At 53.5% G+C, this 18,477-nt stretch overlaps 1 protein-coding gene across 4 annotated transcripts in view; it reads right to left on the bottom strand.

Annotated features, from left to right (window-relative positions):
* Positions 1 to 16,565, bottom strand: part of SLC38A9 (solute carrier family 38 member 9) — a 38,516-nt gene extending 21,951 nt beyond the window's left edge. For 2 of the 4 annotated variants that reach the window (XM_070411741.1, XM_070411738.1), the window contains exons 1-6: positions 16,477 to 16,565; positions 13,788 to 13,933; positions 2,606 to 2,738; positions 904 to 1,025; positions 725 to 788; positions 171 to 264 (exon numbers count right to left, since the gene is read on the bottom strand). In XM_070411741.1, the coding sequence (XP_070267842.1) occupies positions 171 to 264; positions 725 to 788; positions 904 to 1,025; positions 2,606 to 2,738; positions 13,788 to 13,900 (526 nt within the window). In that variant the 5' untranslated portion in view covers positions 13,901 to 13,933; positions 16,477 to 16,565. Of the gene's footprint in view, positions 1 to 170; positions 265 to 724; positions 789 to 903; positions 1,026 to 2,605; positions 2,739 to 13,787; positions 13,934 to 14,315; positions 14,336 to 15,742; positions 15,762 to 16,476 lie in introns of those variants that run through there. The other 2 variants (XM_070411739.1, XM_070411740.1) reach the window with 2 other exon arrangements.
* Positions 16,566 to 18,477: the final 1,912 nt, after the last annotated feature.

The raw sequence follows: 18,477 nt of genomic DNA, 5'->3' as shown, positions 1-18,477 counted from the left end.
CAGAGAACTCGCGGCCTCTCTGACCCCAAGGGCGGCCCTCGGTCAGCCCAAGGCCAGGAGCAGAGCAGCAAGCTTCAGGCACCACACAGGAGGCACAGGCTGGCGGCTCCCGCCACAGGATGCGCTACGCCTGCCCGCCTGCCCGCCTGCCCTCACTGGGCTGCGCTTACGTATCGTGGCTCGTGAGCGCAGCACCCGGTAGCAGCAGTACAGGGTCAGCAGGCCCATCAGCAGGATGACGCACACCCCGGTCGTGAAGCCCGCCTGTGGGAAATAAAATGCGTTAGAGCAGCGGTTCTCAACCTTCTGGCCCTTTAAATACAGTTCCTCATGTTGTGACCCAATCATAACATTATTTTCGTTGCTACTTCATCACTGTCATGTTGCTACTGTTATGCATCGCCGTGTAAATATCTGATATGCAGGATGGTCTTAGGCGACCCCTGTGAGAGGGTCGTTCGACCGCCAAAGGGGTCGCGACCCACAGGTTGAGAACCGCTGTGTTAGAGCGAACACTCACGCTGCCATGTGACGCTGCCCAGAGTAATTATGATAAAACCTGGTAAACAGTGACGATGAAACATTCTACTTCGTGTGAAATTAAGTATTATCATCTACTGTCTTTTAAAAAATTGATGTGGATTTATTAAAACCTCTCCTGCCAGACTTACCACATAGGAAGAAAAAGAATTCAGGCTAAAATTAGGCTGAAAAAGGACATTACCTGCTTTATGCCCCAAGGAATACTGAGTATCGAGGTCCCCATCATGGTGTTCCAGATCATGAAACTGAAAACAGAGCGAGAGCAGGGGGAGGGGAGCTGACTCCTCAAACCTTTCACTAGAGAAAAGCCCTCAGCAGCTCCCGCACGCACTCAGTCCTACACAGACGCAGGCGACTCACATGGTCACGAGGCTGGTGTTCTTCCCGGACCCCTCGGGGCAGCTCTGGAGTTTGTACGCGGAGCCCAGCGGGCTGTACACGTAGCGCTCCTCCGGGGCCGGGACCACGTGGTCCGGGGCAACCTGTGAAATGGACACACAAACTGAGGGCCGGCACAGCCACGCAGGGCGTCTCCTGCACGTCCAAGTGTCACGAGCCAACGACAGAAATCTCCCGATTCACACACTCGAGTTCTCCTTTAAACACAGCGAACACCTACAGGAGCGAGCAGTGAGGACGGGACACAAAGAGCTTCCATCCGAAAGGAGGCGAGTCCCCAGCTCTTCAGTTTAGGGGAGAGGAGAGGGGGCCGGGAGACCGAGGTCAGGAGGCTCCAGGTGAGCCCTGGCCTCCCCTGGGGGAACGTCAAGAAGGAGGGTGACTGGACTCCTAGTGGGGGTGGTCGACCCGAGGCGGGAGGGGACTCCTTCTGTTAGGGATGCAGGAGCCGCCAGGAGAGGAGGAATACTGCGGGCAGACCACTCAGATGCTGTGGTGGCTGAAGGACAGGGTGGGCCAGAGCAGCTTAAGGAAAAGGCCACGCAAGGATTCTTAAGGATGGAGGATGCAGACCAGAGGGAGGGGCCTGCAGAGGTGAAGGGAGAGAGGAGGGTGGACGGGGGCTCTCACCACAGAGCCCACCCCCCTCCGTCCACGTCCTCCCAACTCTGCCTCCCTCTTTCGGAGGAAAAGTCGTTTCCTGATGGGATTTAGCGCCCCGCCCCCTCCCCCCCTCCCCCCACACCCAAGAACAGTCCTTTGGAAACTGGGGTTCTCGAAAATGATGATGGATAAACACATTCATTAAAAACGGTTGTATCGATTGCTAATTTTGGACCAACTGTTCATGTGCTTGGACACACCAGTCATCCCACAGCCCGTTCACAGAGGGGCTCCCCGGGGCGTGTGCTCACTCAGTTTCCAGCAAAACCACACACAGCCGTGGCCTGCCCAGCCCGGCCACGGCTGCCTCCACAGGCAGAGCCTGGAGGCGTCTGGCCAGATCTGAAGATACTGGCTGCTTCTCATTCCCGGAGGCTGACATAATCCTGGTATGAAACCGTGACTTATCGCCACCACGAATGGAAAGGCCTCGGGGAGGAACAAGTGAAAAGCTGGGGAAATCATCTCCTCCAGAATGTTCTGGAAGCCCCTCCTTTGGCTACGATGCACGTGAGTACTGGCCCAGCCCTGCCCCTCAGCAAGTCTACAGAACGCTGCTCCCTCCTCCACTTTTATTATAAAAAAGCATCGTCTTTTCTCCTGGAAAGTCCCCGCTTTTCTCTAAGCTTTGAAGTTTCTGAATATCTCAAATGTGCTGCTTCTTCTAGGCAACCAAGTCACTTAAAACAAGTATTTTTGATCCTAAACTAGCAATATGGACCTTAGGAGACGGAGAGTCAGCAGCCCATGGCCCGTGGGCCCCCAGCACGGGGTGAGCAGCCTCCCCTACAGCAAACTCCCGCTGCTGTCGACACGGAGAGGCTGTTCAAGTGCCAGGCCCCGCAGGAAGGAGCCAGCTGGAGGGGCGGCGTGTACCAGCGAACCCGTCGGACTTTCCATGACGCCACCCTTGGCACGTGCCCAGCGAAGTCCAACCCCGGAGCTGCCCGGTGCTGCCCATGTTCACCCGACTCAGCCCGGGCGGGGAACGCGGCCTTACCAGCGCCTGGTCCGAGGGAGCCGCGAGCCGGCTGTAGTAGTGAATCCTCTTGTTCATGGCCGAGGCGCGGTCGCTGACCCGCTGCAGGACGTCACTCACGCTGACGATGTTGGTGGGCTCCACGTGGAAAGGCCTGAGGAGGGAAGGCACTTGACAAAGAACATCCTGGAGGCTGAAGACAAGGGCGTCCTGCCCTCCACGGAAAGGCCTCGGGCCAGGGAGACGGAGGCGCCGGGCAAGGCTCCCTCCCACGCGGGCAGGAAGCGCACAAAGGGAGCCTTCTCCAGCCCCTGCGCTTCTGCCCACGACGCCAGGCCACTGAGCTGCCTTTTTTAAACTTCAGACATTCAGCAAGAGGAGGCAGAACACAGGGCTCCAAGCCACTCTGACAAAGAAACAGAGCAGCTGTCAGTTTTCAACAATCAAACTCAGACGCAGCCCGGGATTCTCCCACAGAGCTGCTGGCACTGAGTCAGAGAAACGATGGACAAGAAGGTCCCTGTGCTCCTTCCTCCTTTGTGGCTGGGTCACCCCGGACCAGGCTGAGTGACCCACCGTCCCCTGCACGGCTGACCCCGGCGACTGGCCAATGGAACATCCAGACGCCAGCTCTCACTTGTGCTGAGTTCTACTTTGCTTGGAATTCGGTGATGCACCCTAGTATGCGAGCTCCTCCTCATGCCCTGTCCCCAAAACTCAGATTCTGCTTTTCAATAATCACTTCAGCGCCTCCCCGAAACCCCCGTCTGCTCTCTAACGGTCCAGGGGTCCCCTCACCCCAAGGAGGCCAGGCAGAGGCACGGAAGGACTCCCTCCTCTGCGGATGCCCAGGCCCCGGGGGCACCACGTTCTGCACCCCACACGGTCAGGAATTTGCCATTTCAGGAGGGAAAGACCACCAGGGCTTTGGTCGTTGGTTCCGTGTGACTGCTCTGCACTCACGGCTCTGAAGGAAGCTTAGGATGCAGAGAAGAACGGAGTCATCTCTGCAGACACTGCTGATCTTGTGGGAAACACTTGGGATCCTAGGACTAAAGTCTAATTTCTGCTGTTTTAGAGAAACGGTGGATAGATGTGAGATGCAGTCTAGTCTCTCTAGTTAGCACAGAATCTCTGAATCTTTCTTTTATTATTTATTCCCCACCAGAGCACTCGGATATGGAGGGTACGTTCTACTTTAACCCAACACACATCGAGGTAGAGCCCTCACCAGTGCAAACGCATGGTACCGAGACCGCGTGACCTGCTCTCTAAACTGGGCAGAGAAGCGAAGTGAAGCGAGTGGTTTCCATAAACCTCACGTGGACAGGAGAACAAGAGGGTCAGAGGCGGAATACACCGGCCCTGCTTACACATGAGTAGCCTGAGAAAGCGCCCCCCGCCCCCCCAGCATCGTGCTATCCTGTGTAATTTAGACTAGGACTGTGACACCCAGCAGTACTAAACAGCAACGTAGAAACATGATGTCTGCCCGGCTGGCGTGGCTCGGTGGTTGAGCATCCATCCATGAACCAAGAGGTTGCTGGTTTGATTCCCGGTCAGGGCACATGCCTGCATTGCAGGCTCAATCCAGGCATGTGCCCTGGATTGAGCACATGGGGAGTGCAGGAGGCAGCCGATCGATGACGTTTCTCTCTCATGGATGTTTCTATCTCTCACTCCCTTACGCTCTCTCTAAAAATCAAAAGAAACATTTTAAAAACGTATGTCCGGGAGACGTGTAATCAGCCTGGGAGGTCGCATCCTACGGGCTTCCTTGTTCTGCAGCAATGACACCCCAAAGTTCAAGAGGAATTACAGCTTCCATGTCGCCTTAGAGCGGGGACGGAGACCCGCCCTGGCACACCAACAGGACCAAGGAGTGGCACCGACAGAGGGACGGGGCGTCCCACTGGCCGCCATCGCTGAGCCGTGGTGGAGTCAGGTCCGCCCTGGGCTGCCTGCAGGCCGGCCAGCTGGCGTCGGGGGCGCTGCTGCGCTGGCTGCCCAGCACCCACCCGGGTGCTACCGCTACCCGCTCAGTGGGCTCGGGCATCTGAGCGGGAACGACTCGGAAAGTTTCCCTTTTCCAACAGTTTCCATCGAGATGCTCTGTGCCTGTTCAAACAAATATCTGGGCATCTTTTCAAAACAGATTCTCTAAAAATATACAGCTCCGCATATTTTAACAGAATTATTAGAAACAGATGCTTAGAGCTTCATCTCACAGAGCAAATACAGAACTTACATTTCCAAACTGAACTTGCGTTGGATCTGAAAACACTTTTACTACGAATCGCTCTGCCCGGAGGACACTGTTTGGGAGAAGGACTCGAGGCGGGGGCTTTCACTTGCCCAGGCTCACAGGACTGCTTCCTCCCAGGACTTCCCACCCGCAGTGAGCCCGGCTGCGCCACTGCAAAGAAGGCGTGAGACCTCACTAGACGTGACGTTCGTCTCGCATGCTATTTGTTTACAGTCGAGCTACAGAAAAAGGGCGTTTAACCTTCAGCAAGATTTAAAAAATAGTTTAGCTCATGGCTCAAAATCCCACATTTTCATTTAACATCCTTATAAACCAAGGAACCTTACTTCTACCCGGCGCCTCTTCTAGCTTCCGCTGCTTGAATTCCTGAAGCACTTTCGGCTCTTGCACCTGCCTCTACCCTCCTGCCGACCAGGCTGCTCCTCTAAGTTTAGGAACAAGCGTGACCCCGGGAAGGGTCACCCTCTGGAGGAAGGCCCTGGGCTGAAGCTGCCCTTGTGCATGGCCGACGCCCAGGCCCCCAGACACCTGCCGACGGGGCCGTGCGTTAAAAAAGAATGAGAAGGGGATCAAGGATTCAAAAAATATCAGGCCAATAAACAGGCACCAAAACGGCCATGTGCTCGCTGCTCCTGCCAGGGCCCTGCAGGTCTGCCAGCGGCTCTCGGGCGGCAGGAGGAGCTGAGCAAGCGTCGTCCCAGTCCCCGCTGAGGGACGCGCTGGGACCGGGCCGCCTCTGATGCCCACACGACATCCTGGCACAGAGCACTGCTCGGCGCCTCGACCCACACACTGTCCCCAGGGGCCCAGCCGCCCCAGCCTCTCTGTTTCTATTGGTTCTCAAACCCATCTACTTTCCGTAGGTTTAACATTAGTCCTCGCGCACACAGACCTGCCCTGCAGCCACTGACATAGGAACTGAGCAACCCCACGGAGGGTGGGAATTTACCAGCAATTTCAACAGACACTTCGAGGTGATTGTTGAATGAGACCGACGCGGAATTCACATGCGTCTGAATTACTATGTGGCACAGTTAAACGCTTTTCAAAAATAAAGAAGGCGTATTCAGTTATTACTGATAACATTATAAAGTGAAATCAGAAGTTTTAATGCACTGTTAATAAGTAAGAGGTAATTTTTCAAGGTTAATTATGACACCTTACAATTTTAAAATGTGCATTTTCATGGTTCATGATGTAGGTAAGTACACATACATAATCTCAAACGCACAGGCACGCGCGTGTGAACAGGCAGCCGCACTTCCTACAGGCTGTTCCCATCGCTCTGAGCTGCACGGGAGGCCGATGAAACTCGAGTGCCGACGGTGCAGGCTCCTGACCTTGGAAAGCCAGGCTGCTGCTTCGCTGTGGGTGCACACCTTCATCACCGCGTGTGGACAGGAACTTCCCTGACCGTGAATCTCAGGCCCTTAACTCTTAGCTACATACAGACTGAAAAAACGCTGAGCTAAGAATGAATTTCAAATTCTCTTAGTGCAAGCCATGCCTTCAGATTTTGGTTTTAAAAATATGTATAAGTTGTTTTAATTCTACTGTCGTGCAAACAAACACTCTCTTCTCTTACAGCTACGAAGTGACGGGCAAGAGGAAGGCGAGGGTTCTGGTGCTGTGTTCCTGCTGTCAGCCTAGCACGGGGCTGAAGGCTAATGGAAACGCCGGGAACACAAGGGTCCAGTTCAGCAGCTCCTGCAGGTAACACCAACCCGACAGGTCAGCTCCCGGCCCCCACGGAGCAGTGGCCCAGCACCTGGACGTCAGCTGTCAGCCCACCGGGGAGGCAGCCCCACACGGACGCGGCCAGTGACACTCCACAAAGAAAGGCCGGATGTGGGAAAACTCCCCGGAGGGCACGTTCCCCCAGCGGCTCCTCCCTCAGCCACTGGACAAGAAGGTCAAACAGATCACAGGCGGCCCTGACCTCAATGCAGTCAGTTACGATGACCAGCTGGGTCTGTGGAAATAAAGAGCTTGTCTTAATTCTAAGTGAAGGGTCGGCTTCCGCCTGCAGCGTCCTGCCAATGATTACTCCCCTACACAGATCTATCAGGAGGATTTCTGGGAAAAAGTAGCGTTTCGAGTTTCATAACCTAACTATCCCCCATTTTTAAAACAATTGCCAGAGAGAACAATGCCAGGCCAGCATTTTAACTAAAACTTCCTTTCCTAAAAAAGCTGGAAATGTAATGAAAACGGTAAAGAATTCAGAAAGTCTGTGTAGAGAGATCAGTGTTACTTGTAATATATACATGTGATTCTTCCAATGAGCACGAAAATTGCTTTCTTCACTACCTGACTCCAGTTAGAGACACTGAAAACACAGAATAAAACGTAGCTGCTCTTTAAACGGGCCCCAAAGAGCCCGAGCCCTTTCCCGCCTCTCCCATCACTAAGGGAGCCGTAGGGATCTCCCCGCAGCTCTCGGGCCGGGAGCGGGAGTGGGGAAGTCTGCCTTGCCCCTGGGGACACAGCGGCAAAGGCCACCAAAGGGTCCCCCAGGTGACCAGGGCTCGCTCTGCAGCCAGGGGGCTGACACTGCAGCCGCCGGGCCAGCACCCCTTGCTGGCAGGACTCCCGTGACTGGCAGACCCGTCCCAGAACCACAGAACAGACCAAGGAGGCCACAGTCCAGCTGCCACCTGCCTGACAGCGGGGTGCCCGCAGCTAACGCTCACCAACGACCAGGACTTGTCACCGGCATGAGTTTCTTACCTTCGGCCACAGTGATTTTTTTGTTTTTTTTTAAGTTTCAGAATTTCCATTTGCTTCTTTTTTTTATCAACAAACATTTTCCATGAATTTGGTTCTTGAGTATATTTCTCTCCACCTTTTGCTATAAAAGTCTGTTTCTGGTCACCTCGCCCTCTGGGTTCCCACCGGTCTCTATTGCGCACCGTCCCCCCATTCCTGAGCACGGGGGGGGGGGGAGGGGCGGGCACCTCCTGCCCGCCTGGCTGGTTTGATGAGTGCCGGGCGTGTTCCACGAGTACATGGGACGGAGTATAAGGACCTGGAGTCGAGGGCGATCCTGGTTTCATCAGGGAGGGGTCACATTTGCTTTGGGGGCCAATCCGAGAACCTGGGCGAGTCTAGGTTCCCTTCGTCCAGTTTTGGGGAGTGAGGTGAGTGACGCTGAGCTAAGTCTCGGCCATTCTACTTCCAGTTCCCTCGTCCTTCTGAGCGTACAGAGCTTGGGGCTTCCGACCCAGCGTTTGGGGCCTGGTCTCCCTCTAGAACAGTGGTTCTCAACCTTCTGGCCCTTTAAATGCAGTTCCTCATGTTGTGACCCAACCATAACATTATTTTCGTTGCTACTTCATAACTGTAATGTTGCTACTGTTATGAATCGTCATGTAAGTATCTGATATGCAGGATGGTCTTAGGCGACCCCTGTGAGAGGGTCGTTTGACCGCCAAAGGGGTCTCGACCCACAGGTTGAGAACCGCTGGTCTAGCCTGAAGGGCTGTCAGCGCTCAGGTCTCCAGCCTCTCAGTGAATGAAGGAGTGAAGGGCGGGCAGGTCCCTGGCGGAAGTGCTGGACCCTCTGTCTGACTCAGGGCTCACTATTCCTCTGTCTTCTCAGCTCCGTGGCTCTGAGCTGGCTCAGAACAGGCCTGGCCAGGTGAGCAGGCGATAGTTCTGAGCTAAAGGCTAAAGGCCAGCGCCTGGAGGGACTAAAGGAGGGGCCTCGCTCCTGCGGGTCAGCCCAGGATGACTGTCCTGGCAGCAAGCCTCTAATCAGGGAGCATCTGCTCTGTTATCTGCTGGTCCCGGCTCCCCTCCCAGGCCCCAGGCCCCGGACCTGTCCCCTCAGGTCACCTGTGCCTCAGGGTGACTGCCTGTCCCCGGGCCTCCCCTGGATGTGGGGTCTGGCCGTCTGTGTGAGGCCCCACACATGCGTCTGTAATGAACTGGGGTCACTTTCTTGTGTTAATCTCTCAGGAAGATCTAAGGCTGGGCCCGCAGCAGACCCCAGAGAGGAGGGTCTTCCTCCCCCACAGCCAGCTCGCCCCCCTCTTCCTCCCTCCACACACACTTCTCACCCAGCCCAACGCACACCAGGCCAGCTCGGCCGGGATCCCTCTGGGTTCAGGCTTCTCCAAACACCGGGAATGAGGAAGAGGAGGGGGAAGAAATAAACCGCAGCTGGTTTGTAGGCAAAATAGAAACAAACAGAATCAGACAGAACACAGGCAGCAGGTGGGGGGCGAGGGGCAGGGAGCAGACATCGGGAAGAGGGGGAGACATGTGAGGATCAGAGAGGACAGGTTCTGACGGAGCAGAGCTCAGATCCCACTCCAGTCGTCACATCTCTGTGTTAAAGCCTCTCGAACCCGGGCCGGGCTGTCCCTTAAGCCTTTAGCAGACGGAGTGACACTGGGGAAGGTAAGAGAGTGGGAGGAGGAGCTGCAGAAAGGCGTCCCGGGCGGCAGGAGGAAGGCCTCCCCAGTGATTCTGCCCCAGGGGAAACGGGGTGCAGAGAGGAGCCCCAAAGCCGAGGCTGGGGGGGTAGGAGGCTGGGGAATGGGAGGAGGAGTTGGAGAAAACTGAAAAGGGTAGCTTGCAAACCAACCAGCAGACCCCTCCCAGCTGGTGTGGCTGCCAGCAGGGCCGCCCAGAGCCGCGGAGGGAGGGCACGAGGCAGTCGGAACACCAGCTCTGTGGCTACCAAAGGCCTGGAGACGCAGGACAGCCGCTGAGACCACTGCTGCTAGGGACTCCGCCACCAGCAGCGCTGCCTGACCTCCCTGTACCCCACCCCCACCCACAAGCCCAAACCAGGGCGGGGTGGAAGCCCGAAGAGGGAGAGGGACTGCAGTTTGCAAAAGCTCCCAGGGCCCAGGCGATTCTGATGCGCCTTCCACAGGGACAAGCGACCGCCTAGATGTGAGGGGGGAGGGGGGACGGGGGAGGCGGGGGCGGGGGGGGGGGGCGGGGGGCTCCTGTCCAGGTGTGTAAGAGCCACTGTGATGTGCACAGACAGGTGACAGGACCCGGCTCCACCACAAAAGGAAGGGAGAGAATGACCACCAGTGACCAGCTCAGCATCAGGTGCTGTTTCCTACATTCGGTTAAAAACAGCAAATAGGCCCAACAGGACGGCACTGCCCATGCAGCAGCCAACAGCCGCCATGGCTGTGTTTCCCTCGCCCAGGAGGCTGCCCTGCCCCGTCAGTCTGCAATCACCGCCAGCACCAGGGAGGCCACCGCCTGCCAGACCCCCGCCCTCCGGCCTTCCTCGGAGGGCGCCCTCCTGGCCGCAGTCATTGGCTCCCTGGCAACCACCCCCTCGCTGTGTCCTTCCTGACCCTAAACCCTCCCGTTGGGCACAGCTCCGCAGAGGCCTTCCAGGTGCGCACAGGACGCAGCAGGGTCAGGAATCGCTGGTGAGGCCGGTGAGAGCCTGGTTTCACTCGGTGGGATGCTGCTCTTTAGCAGCCCGACAGTTTCCCAAGTGCGGCTGTCGGTGGGCGAGTCCGGGAGCACGGGGCGTGTTGTAGCTGTTCGGTATGACTGCAATGCGCTGCTTCAAATTCACCATTTCACAGGTACGAGAAGATGAGGCTAAAGTAACCCGAGTTTTTAAAAGTTAATAACTATGCCCTGGCCGGTGTGGCCCAGTGGATAGAGCGTCAGCCTGCAGACTCAAGGGTCCCGGGTTCGATCCCGGTCAAGGGCATGTACCTTGGTTGTGCGCACATCCCCAGTGGGGGGTGTGCAGGAGGTAGCTGATCGATCTCTCTCATCAATGTTTCTAACTCTCTATCCCTCTCCCTTCCTCTCTGTAAAATATCAATAAAATATATATTTAAAAAAATAAAAATAAAAATAAAATAATAAAAGTTAATAACTAACAAATACACTAAATTATAATATGATCCAGGCAGTTGTGGGATCTCACCAAAGTCATAGGGCCACTCAAAAATGACTGCAGTTCTCGAAATAGCTGCCTGAGCTGGTTCTTCTAATGCAGCGGTTCTCAACCTGTGGGTCGCCACCCCTTTGGGGGTCGAACGACCCTTTCACAGGGGTCGCCTAAGACCATCGCAAAACACAAATTGAATATATAATTACATATTGTTTTGTGATTAATCACTATGCTTTAATTATGTTTAATTTGTAACAATGAAAATACATCCTGCATATCAGATATTTACATGACGATTCACAACAGCAGCAAAATTACAGTTATGAAGTAGCCACGAAGATAATTTCATGGTTGGGGTCACCACAACATGAGGAACTGCATTAAAGGGTCGCGGCCTTAGGAAGGTTGAGAACCACTGTTCTAATGGCAGACACATCCCCTCAGGGTGTCTGACTTCTATTTTCATATGTTAAGTGAAGTCCCTCATATTTCCATAGAAATAACCATGTTTTCAGGTACTCCCACATTTTCCTTCGTCAGACAGCGTTTTCAACGTAAATTATTTCACAGGCAGATGAACATTCAATACTGCTAAGTCCGTACAGATATCTGCCTTCCCTAACACATGCTTACCGAGCTGGTTATCCCATGATTGTAAGTCGCTGCCCTCTCCTTTTGCCAAGTTTCATCACAGAAAACAGATGTCCATGTCATCTCCAGGGTTAAACAAATCCTCCCAACTCCTGCCCGCTCACTGCGGTGGAATGTGGGGGCGCCCTGGGTTCTAGTGTCACAGTGGCCAATTACTTCTCATGGAACTTAGAGGTTTCAGAGAAGTTCCCAGCATCGCATCAGCGTGCATTCGTTCTGTCCTCCCTGATGTGGGAGTAGACAAGTGACAGTGACAAGATCCGCTATCTCCTATCACGGCCACCCCACACGCCGCGATAAATTTCCCATGCGATTACCTTCCACTGCCACCTCTAGCTGCAAGAAAGACTAAGAACGTGAAGTACAATCACGTGCCGTATCACGGCGTTTGGACTACGACGGATTGCATGTATGACGATGGTCCCAAAAGGCTATCACGGAGCTGAGAGACCCCCCTCGCCTAGTAGCATCGCAGCCATCATGACATCACAGCACCACACGCTACCACTGCCTGCAGTGCTCAGCCCAGGAACATGCTGGCCGGGCTAATGGTCCAGGAGCAACAGGCTGCACCAGACAGCGTGGGCACGCCGAGGGCTAGACTGTCTAGCCGCCACTCTTCCGCTCCGACCGTCCCTGTAGTCACTCATACACACTGTGCTGTGTCTACGCCATCGAGTTATTTCTTACCCGAACGGCGGTATACTGCGCACACTGCCCTGCACTTCCCTTTCGTACCTAACAGGAGAAGTGGAGGACTCGTTCTATTTTGATATGTAAGAAAGCCACTTCCTTCTTTCTAACGGGCAACAAGATTCCACTGTATCAACATGCCACATATCCGCCCTATTAAAGGACCTCCTGGTCGTTTTCAGTCTTTGGCGTTTATTAAATACCGCGCCGAACAGCCTTGCACATGCACGACTGACACTGAGGAGTGCTGGGAAGGAAACTGCCTGTGGCACCAGCCAGGAGCCACCTGCCCACCTCGGCTGACTGGTGCAGTCTGTTGCTCCCGGACTATCGGCCTGTCCCGCATGTGGCCGGGCTGAGCTCTATAAACTTTTGAATTGGCTGCTGGCAATTTGGGGAGGGATCACGTTACATTTATGGGTTAAAATTTAAAGAGCAGGACGCCCCATGTTAGTCCTCCCACTGACAGCAGAAAAGGCCTTTTGTCACACGTCACCTTTTCCTAACTCTCGCACACACGTAAACATTTCCAAACTCTGGATGCACCGCACGATCCAGGACACCTTCCAGCCTCTGTGAGCCAGAAATTACTGCTGGTGGCATGACAGGCAAGTGTCATCCCTTGCCACTCCAGTCACCAAAACACTTGAGGACCATTGAAGGAAGAAATAGGAGCCATACTGTTGTTAGAAAACCTTTGGTGACACCTCCTGGAAAGATCAGGAAAGTGCAAGCATCAAAACTAAGGGTGTCAGTGATTTGTAAGAAAATTCTTTCAAGAAATGCTCCATTATCAACGCTCTTAATGGTACAAAGAACAATTTTGTATTGGGGGGGGAACACTGATTTTGATGACTCCAAAAAGTGATTTGGAAGAATCGTTCTAAATGAGGAGAATCAGAATAGTAATATCTTAACTGAGATACGGTTTAGAATTTCATTTTTGTAGCTGCACAAAAGATATGAACAGGATAAAGTGCCAAATAAGTCCAAGAGTTCCTTCAGTAAATAAAAAACAACACAACACACAACTAAGCCCTAAGAGAATATTGCCTCGAAAGTACTGGCCACAGTTTATCACAGGTTCTAAGCTGCACTGTATGTATGTACACAGTGCAACTTAGAGCCAGCATCTCAGATTTGAAGAAATCATCTTACGTTAGGCCCCTCAGTAGTATTTCAAAGTTTCTCTCGTATTGATTTTTTACGTTCTATTCCTACGTATTTTATCTTCTTCCATTACATTTTTTTTTTTTCATCAGAATGCTATTTATTTTTGCCTATTTAATTAACAGCCACCTTACTGAATTCTCTTACTATTTATAACAAATTTTTAGGGCAAATTCTTTTGGGTTTCCCAAGTATGCAATGAAATAAGTTTAAACTGAAATCCTAAACTAATGTGCTGTAATTCAAGCCCCATGTAGGTCAGGATTGTGTGTTACTTTCAGTGTTCTATGCTCAGCACCTAGCATATTACTAAACTACATCAATGCATCTTCATCAAACTAACCCCTCCCCACAGAGATGTTCAGTTTAGTTGAAAAAGTCAAATATAAGTGAGGAAATAGTATTCAGGATCTTATAAATCCTGTAAGAAACTGGGTATTTGATAACTAAAGCTCTATATGTTTGGTTATAATTAGTTCTATTTTAAGAACTAAAAAACCTAATTATGAAATAAGTGTTTTACTTTAAACACTCACCTATTGGGTCTTAGATCTGATGAGTCAAACTGGATATTCATGGGCCCAGGATGTACTTCACGGTCCGCCTCGGGGGCGAGAAGCTGCCTGGAATCGCTGTTCAGATCTGCCATTTCCTCCGACTCTGAGCACTGCAGCAGTCAGTCCTAGATGAGTCAGAAAAGATGGATCATTTAAAGTTTAATTAAAATTCATTTTACTATTAAGAAATAATACATCTGCATGCATTAGACACTGGAAAAATACAGGAATCTGCTGCAGATATCTTAATGCAGTCTATGCCTAAAAGACATTCATTTTATCAGAAACTTGAAGTTCCTGCTTATTTTTCAGCTTGCTAAAAAATAAGTGGGCCAATCCCTTTCCAGTAATAAAACAGATTCGGCTACTTGGACCCATTTTCCTGCAGAAAACAACTAAAAATCAGGCCCACTGTTGGTAACATTAAGGAATGTTAGAGAGGCAAGTGGCTTAAGGGAGTTGCTTCTGCCCTGAGGGTGTTTGCTGCACCAGGGGGACTGGGCTGACCTTTTCCAGGCCAGCTGGGCTGGGTGGCTCAGCTGGATGAGTGTTGTCCCAGGCACCAAAAGGTTGTGGGTTTGATTCCTGGTCAGGGCACATACCTAAGGGAAGCAACAGACCCATGTTTCTCTCTCTTTCTCTCTCCCTAAAATCAATAAACATGTTCCTGAGTGAGGATACATTAAAAAAAGAAAGGACCCATACAATAACCAAAATTGAAAACTCAATGAATAGGTTTAAAAGTTGACGAGAAAATGAATAAACTCAACGATTAAATCAGAAGAAACTATCCAGAAGTGACGGGGGTGGGGGGGGGGGTGGGGGGGGGACTATCCAGAAGTGACAGAGGTGAGTGGGGGGGGGGAGACAGAAAATGTTGAACAGATTAAGAGACATGGGAGATGGAGTGAGAAGGTCTAACATGCATGTAACTGGAGAATCAGAGAGGAGATAGCGGAGGCAATATCAGAAGAAATAATGGCTGAGAAATTTCTAGAGCCCATAAAAGATAATCTGCAGACTCAAGAAGCTTAATGAATCCAAGCAGAATTAACAAACAATACATTATAGGGTTGAGACCTACGGCTCAGAAAGAGATTCCTTGTAAAATATTCTTGCTCACTGACAATGCACCTGGTCACCCAAGAGCTCAGGTGGAGGTGGACAGTAAGATGAATGTTGTTTTCATGCCTGCCAACACTACCTACATTCCGCAGCCCATGGATCAAGGAGCAACCTTGACTTTCCAGTCTTATTATTTAAGAAATACCTTTCGCAAGGCTATAGCTGCCATAGAGAGTGATTGCTCTGATGGGTCCGGGCAAATTAAATGAAAAACCTTCTGGAAAGGGTTCACCATCTAGATGCCACTGAGAACACTCACGGGAAGAGGTCAAAATGCCAACACCAACAGGCGTTTGGAAGAAGTTAATGTAACCCCCACGCAGGGCTGAGGGGCTCAAGACCTCGGTGGAGGAAGTGACTGCACGTGTGGTGGAAACCGCAAGAGAACGGGAATTGCAGTGGAGCCTGATCGTGGGCCTGGGGTGCGGCAATCTCACGGCAGGTCTTTAACGGAGGAGGAGTGCTTCTTAGGGACCAGCAGGGAAAGTGGTTTCTCGAGATGAACCAGCATCTCAGATCTGAAGAAATCTCCTGGTGAGGACGGTAGAAATGACAACAAAGGATTTGGAATGTTCCATAGACTGAGCTGGCAAAGCAGTGGCAGGGTGTGGGAGCACGGCCTCAATTTTCAAAGTTCTATGGTGGGTAAAATGCTAAAAAAAAAAAACAAACCCAAACCAATAAAACAAAACACCCGCATCCCATGCGACAGAGAAATCATTAGAAGCGAAGAGTCAATCCGTGCGGCAAACTTCACTGCGTTAACAACTGTCCCGGCCGCCCCGGCCTGGCGCCACCTCCGCCCTCACCTTGGAGGCAAAAACACTAAGCCCCGTGGGAGGCTCAGAGGACGGTCAGCAGTTTTTAGCAATAAAGTGTTTCCATTGACATGTACGTTTCTTGGACAGGACGCTATTGCACACTTCACAGACCACAGTGGAGTGTAAACACGGCTCTTACAGGGGCCGGGAGACCAAAAAGTTCGTGCGCCTCGCTTCACTGCGGCGGCTCCATCGGGCCCGCGGCGGCTCCAGGCTCTGCCTGAATTCTAGACGGAAGAGGTCAGGCCACCTCCTACCCGGACACGCGCTCTCCCCACGGAGCCCGCAAAGCCGGGGAGGCCGGACCTGTCTGGCTGCGCCCCACCTGTGGTCCGAGCGCAGGACCCAGCGGCGTCCTCCGACCCCGCCCGGCAGCTCCTCTCCGGGGCAGAGAGGACGCCGCGATGCCCGCCCCCAGGTCCCCTGCCGCCCCCCTCTCGGCCAGTGGGCATCTCAGGTGACCCTGCCGTCCCTAGGCTCCAGCGGGCGCCCACTCAGCCTCTCCCGGACTCGCTCGCACCCGCTCTCCGCGAGCCGCGCGCGCCCCCCTCCGGAGCGGTCTCCGGCCGGGCTCGGCCTCACCGCTCCCGCAAGAAGCCGCTGTTCCACCAAGAACTTCCCCGACTGACAGGCGGCGCCGCCGCCGCCGACTCAGCCGTTCCGCCGCTTCCCCTCCGCTCCCTCCCGACAGGCTGGCTGCAAGATGAGGGAAGATGCTCTACCTGAGCAGGCAGGCCCTCCGCCTCCAGAGCTCAGGGGGCAAGGTGGGAACCTTCCCCAAGCCTCGGAACTCGGGGCAACCCGGTTTCCTGTACCCCGGCAGGAAGGGGCCACAGCCTGACCGCGGGGGCCGGCGGGGAATGGAGTTCCGAGAGCGCTGGGCCGCAGCTGCGAACTACAACTCCCAGAGGCCCGTGCGACAGCCACGCGCTCCTGGCCGCGGAGCCCCGCCCTGGTCTTGCCGAGCACGGGGTGCGCGGGAGCGCGCGGCTCTGGTCCGGCTTCTGCCTCGGGACTTCCCGCCGTCGCGGGCCTGCCGGCGGCTCCAAGGCGCCCAGAAGGAGGGAGGCGTCGCCTGCAGTCCTCACAGCCCGGAGGCCTCGTGGGAAAGGGCTGCTGCGGCATCTCCATCGAGGGGGACCGCTGGTGCTCTGCCCCTCGGACTTTGCTGGTGGTGGTCCCCGCGCTGGGCAGGGCGTGAGCCACGGACGCCCAGGGAAGCTGGCTGGAGGAGAACTGTTGGGTTGGCACCCTTCCTCCCAGGTCTAGACGCTGAGCTTTCTTTCCCCCACTTTTAAGTGTGTGGACATATTAATTTCGGCTAAAGAGGGGCTTGGGAGGCTTTGAGCGCCCTCCTGCCATCCCTACCGTTTCTCCAAAGCCGCCCACGTAAACGTGCGCCCCAGTAAGTCGGTGCGCCCCATAAATCAGTGCGCTTGCTGGGAAAGGCAGCTCCAGGCGCGTCCTTGAAGAGAGCGTGGCAGCACCTGCACTGTCACCTGATCAGCCGAATGCATGAGTCCTCGTGTCGTAAACAGCTAATGGTAGCTGGACTCCAGAAACGGCTACTGTCCCTGAGTTACCGATAAGGAACCGGCCCTAGAGAATGGATGACCTGGCCGAGGCAGAAACTATGAGGTGGCAGAGAAGCTGGAATTCCAGCCGAGGCGGCGTTCCATAGCGTGTGCTCTAACAACAGCTGGCGGGGCCTCCGCCACGGAAGGCGTGGCAACTGCATGGGACGTGACATGGTGGAGGTTGACCCTCTCGACTTGCAACGGACTAGATGCGATGTTTTGACTTCACGATGGTGTGGGAGTGGTGCGCATTCAGTAGAAACTGTACTTTGAGTTGTGATCTTTTCCAGGCTAGCGATGCCCTCTCGCGCTGCAGGTCCCAGTAGCAGTGTGACCAGCGGGGGTACGTCACCAATTCTCTACGCGAATTCATCCCGGCGGGTGGCTGTGCCCACTGCAGGTTGCTGTCAGCGGCCTGAGCACACACTGAAGGGGGCCGGGCTGAACTGCGATGTTCGGCAGGTTAGGTGTGTGAAATGCATTTTTCATGAACAGGACATTTCAACTCAAACCATGGGTTTACTGGGGCATAACCCCACGGTAAGTTGAGGAGCACCTGTAATTACTTGAAGACAGATTAAAGTTATTTTGCTGATGCTATCCTTGCTCAAAAACTTCTGCAACAGCTCTTTGACCTGCCTTCAAAGCAGTACATTTTTAGGATGGCTTCAGTGATAGAAAAATTTTCCTCTTTCTCTGCATTCCATGCTGAGAAAATAATTTTAGGCAGGGCTGAGAGGCACCAAGTAAGTGGTATGGAATGACATCAGCGAAAATAGCCGAGTGGGGAACTTGAGAACTGTCCCTCTGTGAAAGCAACAAATGAACTGGAGAAATTGTTGGAGTCAAAAACAGACACTGGAATATAGGGAAGACTGGTGAAGTTTGTGATCATCTACACTCCCATCTTGGAAGAGGCCTTCAACACAGCAACCCGCATTCTTGGTGTGGGTTGCCGATACCAAAGGGAGCAATATGGACCTAATTCTCAAGAAACTTAATTGTATGCGTTGACCTATCTGGCGGTTCCCTGAAGGTCTGGCTGAAGGGCTTGCCTTTGTTTTGCCGGCCTCAGAGCCACCCAGGAAGCTTCCCAGGCTGTGTTTGTGGAAAGTCTTACATGAAATCTCACACTGCCACGGGGCG

This window comes from Myotis yumanensis, unplaced genomic scaffold (assembly GCF_028538775.1).
Source record: "Myotis yumanensis isolate MYYU_CA2020_CCGP unplaced genomic scaffold, mMyoYum1.0.hap1 SCAF_4, whole genome shotgun sequence".
Lineage (NCBI taxonomy): Eukaryota > Metazoa > Chordata > Mammalia > Chiroptera > Vespertilionidae > Myotis > Myotis yumanensis.
Note: the sequence above shows the minus strand (reverse complement) of the source record. Positions and strands in the feature narration are given on the sequence as shown.